This window comes from Copadichromis virginalis, linkage group LG10 (assembly GCF_057382275.1).
Source record: "Copadichromis virginalis isolate Kocher_CV1m ecotype Utaka linkage group LG10, C_Virginalis_male_GT1.1, whole genome shotgun sequence".
Taxonomy (NCBI): domain Eukaryota; kingdom Metazoa; phylum Chordata; class Actinopteri; order Cichliformes; family Cichlidae; genus Copadichromis; species Copadichromis virginalis.
Genome location: NC_140627.1, coordinates 11,484,728 through 11,494,355, shown reverse-complemented (window position 1 = coordinate 11,494,355; position 9,628 = coordinate 11,484,728). Strand labels below are relative to the sequence as shown.

The window sequence follows — 9,628 nt, the reverse complement described above, 5'->3', positions numbered from 1 at the left end:
CTGCATTCATATGAATCTGTTCCACGTGAGCTGGCTGGCTGTAATGTTAAGACGTGTTTCTGCACCTTTGAATTACATTAAAGTCACCCCCCTGAGCTAGCTGCATTCTGACGGTATTGTCCCTTGTGCAGAGTTGCACGTCTGTGAGATTGAAGACTCCCCTGAGTGGCTTTTGGTGGACTAGACTTGAGGTTCAGTAGCCTATTCTCTATAATGGTTTTCATTAACTGAAATCAGACATTTATCTGACCAAACACTCAGTCACACTAGCAGAAGCATGAAAGCACTTTAACTTTATTTACTGTAAAGAACAGCGATTCCCGGACAAAAGGATGGAGACAGCTTGTCAGCAGCCCCACACAAACCCTGTGTAATAGAAAGGTGAAAGGTTAAAATAAAAGAGCTTATGCCTAACAGCTTTGCTTCACAAGTAATTAGAAATGAGCGTCCTTTACCACAGCAACCCATTTTTTTTCTTTCTTCTCTTTTTACATCAGTGAGTTCCATCCTTCATCAAACCAACTTCACGTCACAAAAAGAAGCGCATTAGCCCTATTACCAAGTTAGGTGTCATCATCTACTGGCTTACCATAGTAACTGGTCTCCAGTTTGCATAAATTATACAATAAATTTACTGATGGCATGTGCGATCTATGCAACTTGGCATCTTACTGAAAGAAAAGCATCCTTTGTGTGATGTCAGGTCACTGGTGAAGTGAAAATAAAACTTATCTTTGATGCTTTACTCAGTGTCCTGCTAATTCCACTGGGTTCACAAAACATTTGTGTGTCATCACGTTGTTCCGAGATGTGTGTCGGGACTCTCATTTTAGCAAACGGAGTGGTTATCCCAGTGGAAGATGGTGTTCACTCCACTGAGTGTGAACAGGTCTTTAGTGTTGCTGTAGTCAAAGCCTTTTTCCACGTTTGAGCTCTGGGAGATGAACAAAACAGGCGCGCAGACAATAAAACAAAGAAAAACAAAGCACTTTACGGGCTAAGAGATAGCGCGCACAATATCCTTTTAGTGTTAATGAGTAACTTCATTTATCATTGCACAAGCATGAAAACAACCTTTTGTGTCTATGTCGTGGGCGGGGTGGTGGTCTAATTTTCTCAGGCGTGCGGTTGTAGCTAAATTTAAAGGTTGTAGTTTTACACATGACGCCGTTCCTGTGCAGTTGAAGGCACCTACAGGGCAGTCAGAACTGGACTCCAGCCAGACAGCAACAACTTTCAAAGTCTGTGGACAACAGCACAGCTGCCTTTGTCAAAAACACAAGCTAGTGTTCATCAAATGTTCATCATCAAAACTCTTGTGCTGTGCAGATTTTACTTCATTTTTAATTCTCTGCTGTCACTTCAGTTGCAGTTACTCTTTGTAACACTGATGCCTCCCTCCCCTCTAAAAGCCGTCTGGCAGTTTTTGGCAGTTTACTCATAGTGAAAGGCTCTCGAGGGTTGCATTTTTTTTTTTTTACTTTGTAACGTAATGTGTGTAATGTAATGTCTGGCTCATGTGCCTTCTGGCCAATGTGCAGCATTAAATCAAGTTTTACAGGTAACCTCCAGTGTGTGTACATCTACCAACAGTTTTTTGTGTGTAATAGAAAACTGTAATTTCATAAATCCTGACCATTAAAATGTATGGGAATAACACTGCATCTGTTAATTTGGACAATTCATTAATAGCAGGCAGCACATGTTAAATAACCATATAAATGAGGTACAACATTAAATATAGACTATTTATCATGACATATATTAAAATCGTCAGCATACACTTTAAGCCAGATGTTGTGCCCTTGCTGTTTTGTCTGATTTGTGTGTAATCTACAGTGGCTATAAATGTTGTGAAATATAATAAATTTTAGGTGACTGTGCTTTGACTTGAATGTGTGCAATATGTTTGTTCCCTGTAGGATGTCTTCAGGCTGTAACTGAATTTTCCCCTAATCAACCACAAACAAAAAGGACCCGCATGCACAGCACAGACAAACACACAAAGGGTTAAACAACAATAGTCGTCAAATGAGCCTCTAAAGGAGCATCAGGTGAGTCCAGCGTGTTGAAAGCGTGCACCTTTGAGGCTCGGATGTCACCAAGAAGGGCCTTTTAACTCCAAGACAAAATACACGGTCCTTTTAATCCTCATTTCCATTTGCTATATCCCATACAGTAAGCACATGAATGACAGAGGGCAACACAGAGTCCAGTCACTGAGCATATAGAGACCACTTCCTAACGAAAACACAAAGTCCACAAAGTTCCCGGAGCTGTCTTTGTAGAGGAAGTCTTTGATCTCTCAATGCGTAGAGACATGCAGTGAAATTGCTGGAGAGAGAACACAGTGTGTACGACTCTGCTTGCAGACAGCTGCTTATTCACAGTTAGGTTTGAAAAGTGCACACAAGGTACGGATCGTGTTAATAGCTCGATGAGTATTATCTCTACTGTACATCTTTATAATACCATAACACGTAGTGTTACAGAGCTCAATGTAAGACAGCAGTACTTATCAAATGTAAAAATAAATGACATGACATATCAATATTCACAAAAACTATCGGAATTAATTTCACAATATCTACAAATTCACAACTTAGTACTATTCTGAGCAATTATTCTGCGCAATTAGAATTGTTGCCATTTAGTTGAATCATTTGTTTAGTTTGCCTATTTTATCTACAGCTTTCTACGCATCAGGAGTTTTGCATAAATGCTGTTGAGGTTACGTCGTATAAAACATAGAATATTTAATGCTGTACTGAATAGCATAAATATATTAATATAGTAATATAGTCTTAATATACTCTATCTCATATGGATGACATGTTTCTGCTGAAGTTAACTCTGGCCCTGTGAGAAAAGGATTTACCACGTGACTAACACAATCATAGCAGAGCCTAAATGGCAACAGTACAGTGGAGTCCTGCTCATCGAAATCATCCCAGGAATGTTCAAATCAATCAATCAATCAATCAAAACGAAATAAAACAATTACCACAGGTGTACATGCAGACTCTTCAAAACACAGTTTTTTCTTACAATTTCTAGTTTTAAAAACTGCTCAGATTCTTATTTCTGCACTATGACATGTGTTGGCTGCTATGGTCTTTCCAAGCAGACTGGATGACGATGATTACGCTGTAGTTTAGCGGCAGAGTGAAGTGGTCATGGTCTTATAGCTCCGGAAGTGTTTTACCCTTGTTTGCTAGTCACAAACACACAACATATGCGGATTTAAATTTTTTTTATAATTGACGAGGTGTAGAGAAGTATGTTATTCTGTAAATATTTAACTTGATCAGTACAGTCAGTACAGCTTGGCAGTCACACTAATTTCATGTTGTGAATGGGGTTAGACATGAGTTTATGAATGCTGTAGTACACATGAAATCACAAAGCAAATTGATCTTTGGTTATCACATTATACCAGATCCTGACATGACAAGGGTCTTTGGGCATATTAAGTAAAGTGACTGTTTCTGCTTAGAAGTACGTACCTACAGTACATTTATCCCACTACCCAGAAGAGTCATACACAAACATTAATGCTGTTTAGCAGCAGCCAGCAGGGTTTATAAACCCTCAGTGGATGTGTAAAATGGATCATTTTGTTTGAGACTAAATTCTAAAAAAAAAAGAAGAAATAAAGAAGAGGAAACAGGGTGTTTTCATTGAAAAGTGTATAAATCAATGAAATGTATCGGATTAAAAAAAGCTATACTGCGCCGGGATGATGTGTGGTGTTCAGAAATATTTAGAGGTAATACGTATCATTAAGACACAGCAACGTGCTTCACCCTGTTTGTTATTATACATTTAATTTGCCCGATGAAATGAAATGAATTTCTATTCCTCGATTTCAGTGCAGAGGTTAGTATCACGCCTTATTTTGCCATTATAGCCACTGTGTTTCTAATGTCTGTATAAGGTTTACAAAGAAATGCACATGCTGTTGCAATTTAGCTGCATGTGGAAGAGAGAGATAGGGTCTAGCTTTGTGTGTATGTCCACATACATATGGCTTGAAATTAGACGCACTGATTTATCGTAATGGCTAAAAGAGTCAGTGCTCTACAAATAGCCACTGATTACATTTTATAATAATAAAAATGTAAATATCTCATTTGTTCTTCATTTGATTATATATCAGTTTTTAAAAAATATAATAATACATCTTGTGTTAAATTATACACATTATTTGATAAGAATAGCTTGTTTTCATCATGTTATATGTCGGTTAAATTCACAACTTGTTCGATGTACTTAACTTAATTCTTTCAATCATGGAACAAAATTTTCTATTGTATTGTTGTTGTCCTGTATCTTCATGTATGAACTGGCTTAACATTATTTAAGATGACTGCAGAGCCAGTTCAGTATGTGCGAACTGTGCGTGTGTGACCAAATAAGGGTAAAAACACTCCCAAAACTCTGTACCAGCTGTAAAGCATAAACATTGCATTAGTATGCACAAATAGTTGGAATTATGCGTGTTTATACAGATGCTGGGTTATGAGAGGTTATGAGTAACTGGGATGAAGTACAACACATTGATACCAAGCCCTATTTCCTTAGTGACAAACACCAATATTTGAGGCCAAAGACGAAAAAACGTGTACAGACTTCACCATGCATTAAGCTATGACTGAACACTTCTACGTGGTTTGTATTAACAAACCTTTACAGGTGCCACAACACGGTTCACTCACTGTCCTAAGCTTACCACTGAAAATGGTAAGCTTAATGTATGAAAGAGTATCGAGTACAGTGGTTGTCAGAGCAGGTATTTAACATGATGAAAAACAGTTTGCTTAGCATAAAAAGCAACAGAAATGGCTTTAGAGTTACACCTGCATAAATGCTTAGCACACATAACACAGAGTGTCACAGGAATACAGACACCGCTAAACAAATCAGAGACAAATTCAATGCACGAGCGATCATCGCTCCATCGTTAGTGGCTCTTTGGCGCGATCAGAACAATTTGTTGTTGTTTTATTATTATGAATTTTGCAATGCAACTGTCGCCAGCGATGGCAGTGTCTCCGAAATGTGTTCAGAAATGCTGCATGACTGTGACTCGACTTTTACTACAAAACACAGCATATGGAGACAATCAAATCAACACCGACCGACTTTACACGATAAAGTATAAAAGGGCAAAAAATACAGCACGAATCAAAACGCTTGTGCATGAGTGTGGCTACGGTGACCGATGGAAACAAAATAAGGGTGAAAAACAAAAACAATAAAAAAAAAGGTTTCAAGGTGCCTGCTCACAGTTTACTTAAAGGGCGAGTGTCTGCTATGATTTAATTTGTGAAACGTGTCACGTTATTTGCATTTGAACGGCGAAAAAAAATAATGTGTGAATTCGACTTCAGTCTGAGGTAATGGCGGTAGTTTGTAATGACTGCTCAGCTCACAGAGATGTCAAAACATAAATGGCACACGGACTATGATATATCCTTTAATATCTTTGCTTCAGCTTTTCACTAGTGCTGAAAGGTCTGTTAGCCTTCGGCACTCATGGGAAACATTTACACTTTATACCCATCTCCCCCGGCGCGGTGCGTGATGCACAGCCCATACTGCACTACACTGCAGAGCATGGATGCCAGTTTGTAAATGTTTGTATGTAATGTAAACACACAGACCGTCGTCTATATGTGTGGAAATGCAAGTGTAAGCATGTCAAAGCCTTTTTTGCTTCGTGATGTGTGTATTTACCAAGGCACGTAGCTTCTCTGTCGTAGGACATAGCCAATTAAACCTCAAAGAGCCACTGAACTAGAAAATGTACAGGCAGCCCAATGAGACGCGAAAGCAGTTGCAGATAATACTGTATTGGGACTGTTGAACTTCACCGCAAGCTGAAGGTCAGACACTGACGATTATTAACGATGTTCCTATGGACCTACACAGGCTGCCCCCAGCTAACAGAATAACAGTAAAGCGACCAGCAAATGGCTCTCTTGGTGTCTTCTGATGCATGTGTTCGTGTGCATGTCTGCATGCATATCTCAACTCAATGCACGTGACAGTCTTATTATTGGTAATGAGCTACAACGAGAACGTTGAACGCATGCTTGCCCTGACTTATCATAAGAAAAGCGCAAACATGTCCAAATTTGGTGGAAAATGCAATTTGACTACTCTACAAAACAGCAAGCCGTCAAAGGTACAGCAAAGATCACCGGGTTACTCACAACAGAGAACAGGGCCAGAGCTAAGTGTGGAGGGGACGAAACTAAAAAGAAATGCTGCACAAACACAGACTGACGTGACAATGTGCTTCCTCCACGGTCCACTACTCTATGTGAATCTACTGTATGGTCAAATTTGCCTTCCATCTATACGGACGTGCAAAATATCAGATGCCTAAGAAAAAACAGACACACAAAACATGCGCGCACACACGTACACACGCACAAAAAAAGATGTAATGGACTTGGCACACCGAAACCAAACCCAATCAAGCCGAGCATTTGGTCAGACTCAGTTTAGGTTGTTTGCCTTCATGATAGCGGGCTTTCTGTTGACATATGTGGCCCAGTAACCCAAGTTGAAGATGAAGAACAAAATTGGGAAAATGATGCGTGATATCTTGTCCACTTTGCTGACGCGGTTGTAGGATTTCTTGGCCTCTATGTAGGGGTCAGGCATATAGGGATGCTTCGCCGATGCTCCCGCGCTCTTGGAAATGGTCGTTAAACCTTGATCTTTAGCTACGTTGATGGCGTAGGTGGTTCCGACAATGTTGAAGGTGTTGTTCGCCTTTTTGGACAAAGTCGCAGATTCTCTTCTCTGAAAAGGAAGAAGGAAGTAAAGCAAAGGTCGTTAGGAAGGGGGGGGCACCAGACTCAACCATACTTCCATTTGAACTCATAAAGAGGAAATAGAAGCAACACCACGAGACACGACACACACAAGAACAAAACAAAAGCCTAACCATATCTTTAATCCTGGCCATGTTAGCCTGAAACGGTTCCTGAAAAGAAAAGTAGAAAAGAAAAAAAGTTTACCAATTATATTAAAATTACCCAACTTACATACTGTATTCATCAGTATCTAGCTGGAACTACTTTTGAACATACCGTCAAATCAAATCTGCATCATACAAATCTGGATTGCAGAACGTAAAGGACCAAGATCGAAAAAAAGAAAATCATGATGAAATTAAGAGTATGGGAATAGGAACAGTTCTGATTTGCATCATTGCAGAACCAGGCTGGACTGGCGTCTGATACTGCTAGCAGTAGCAGTAGCAGCACAGAGCAGGATTAGAAGGAAAAGCAAAATAACAGCGCCTGAAAACATGTCTGACAAACTGTATCAATGAGAGCAGCCAGACCTCTGCAGGCAAACAGATTGCGATACAACAAACACGACAAAGGCTCTGTGTGATAAAGCTGGCTGGAGAGACTGCCGTCTTAGTTCTACTAGAGGGAAATCATTAGACTGTCTTTCATATTGAAGTCGCACAGGGAGCCAGAATTTTATTTGCTAAATTGGTACTGGCTCAAATAGCTAAACTTGCATCACTAGAGGATCCTGTCAGCCTAGCGAAGAACAGTACAGCGCACACAGTAGATGTGGGAGAGCAAGTAGGACACTAAGATTGATTACCAGGCAGAGTTTTAGTTTCCTGTGTGGCATCCAGTGTGCGAGTCTGTACTGTGGTAATTTCCTTCACACCATTCATCCCCACTGTGGCCACTTTAAGAAACTAATTCAGTGCGTGTCTTGTAACAGATTTTCACTTTCACAGCTCCCCCTTTTCACTTTTGCTTTGAGCCCAGTTTTAATTTTTGCTCCACTTTTTTTTTTTAGCTTCATTTAATTTTCCTTCCTTTTTGCTTCTCTCCATCTTTTTAATTAGCATAACTAATGTCCCCTCTACCCCAAAGTGCTTCACGGTGAATCTCTTACAGCGCACAGCTCATCACCAAATATTTTGTTTGGTCTTTATGCTCAGTGTTCACATATACTCACGAATGGAGGCACAGCAATGGTTTTACACGTGACAAGACATGTGCCGTGGCTATGTTCAGTGTCTCGAGTGCGTGTAAATCTCACAGGGAGTCCTTTTTAATGTCTGCCAGTAGGTTTTGCTTGTTTGTTTTTTTTTGACTTTGTACTGGAGGCAGCAGGATTGAGGAGGAAATATATTTACTGTCATAAGTGTGTTTCCTTGAGTGAGCAGGGCAACAGGATGAGTATGATCCTTCAACCTTGAGGAGAGCTAACAAACTTGCAGGCAGTTGATTGCTTTAAACCGGTGCTTGAAGCACCTGCTATCTTAAGTCAATTTGAACAGAAAAAGAAAGAAAGACAGAAGAGTCACACTCTTGCTCCCAGATAACCAGGTACCTTTCAATGATATTGATTCTAACACAGAATGAGCTGCTCTATTGGAGGTTTCTGTCAGCAGGAAAGGCAAATTACTACAATATCACGCATCAGGGATACATCAATTGTAGTAACAATATAGCTCAATATGGCTACCCGTCACGCATCTTTAAAGAGCAGAAATTCAATCATAAAATTTGTGAAACTGGATCGACTGCAAAATGGATGGAACACAGCAGATAGCCATCAGTCACTGCCAGTGGTGAGTGTCATGTCCGACAGTAGAATGACTTGGCTGATGAATATGTGTATCCGAAGTGGCAAACACCAGTCCTGAGAAATGAAGCCAAACCACAACTTGATTTCCTTTAATGGCCACTTGAGACTGGCTCCAAACGCAAGTCCACACAGACTCCTGTGTTTTCACAGCCTGCTACAAAAATCAGTTTTGGCCTCGATAGCTAACAGACACTCAATTTTAGCCTCGATAGCTAATGACCGCTATACCTTTTGCCACTGTACCTGTCAGGCGCTATTGTTTTAGCTTTGATTGCTAGCAGACAGTATATTTTTAGAGTTGATACCTAACAGATGCTATATTTTTGTCCTCAACAGCTAACAGATGCTAACAGATGCTACCATTCTGGCCACTATAGTATCTTCACGGAAATTGTATAAGAGGCCTACGGTATGTATGTTTGGAGAGGGAGCTTCAAATTAATAAGTATGTAGCCGCTTTGAATGACAGGTGGGTGCTAACAAAGGATTCTGTAGTTGCTAACCGCCTGTTTGCCTTCCCCTGAGTTAACTTGAATGGCTAACTTGAGAAAACTCTCAAATGTTCCTGCGGTGCTGCCTTTAAGAGCATTTTTAATCAACAGAAATACTATGTTTAGAGTTCTCCACCAGTCTGGAGAAGAAAGCCTGAATGAAAGTGGTTATTAGCCTGTATTTAGAAAACATAAATTGCAATTTTATGGTCGCTAAATTAGAGGTCAGTTTATGTCTGTTTATAGTGAAACTTTCAGTGAGTACTAAAAGTGTTTGGCCGTCTCAATTTAACTTGCTGTACATTATGAAGGCTGTGTACCAAACTTCTAAAACCAATTTTCATACTGATCAGTGAATGTTCTGCACTTACACCTCTAAGCTCTAATAATACCATCCCAAACTGTTCAGTCTTTTAGACTATGGATGCTATCTGCACAGTAATGTAGCAAATTTTCTCTTCTTTTTTGCTGTTCCATTGTCCTTGTAGGTAATAATT

The 9,628-nt window shown here is 39.8% G+C and overlaps 1 protein-coding gene across 2 annotated transcripts in view; it reads right to left on the bottom strand.

Annotated features, from left to right (window-relative positions):
- Window positions 1-276: 276 nt before the first annotated feature.
- Window positions 277-9,628, bottom strand: part of gabra3 (gamma-aminobutyric acid type A receptor subunit alpha3) — a 120,429-nt gene continuing 111,077 nt past the window's right edge. The window contains exons 10-11 of one of the 2 annotated variants that reach the window (XM_085469797.1): window positions 6,962-7,000; window positions 277-6,816 (exon numbers count right to left, since the gene is read on the bottom strand). In XM_085469797.1, coding sequence (XP_085325923.1) covers window positions 6,508-6,816; window positions 6,962-7,000 — 348 coding nt within the window. In that variant the 3' untranslated portion in view covers window positions 277-6,507. The remainder of the gene's footprint in view (window positions 6,817-6,961; window positions 7,001-9,628) is intronic. The other variant, XM_085469798.1, reaches the window with a different exon arrangement.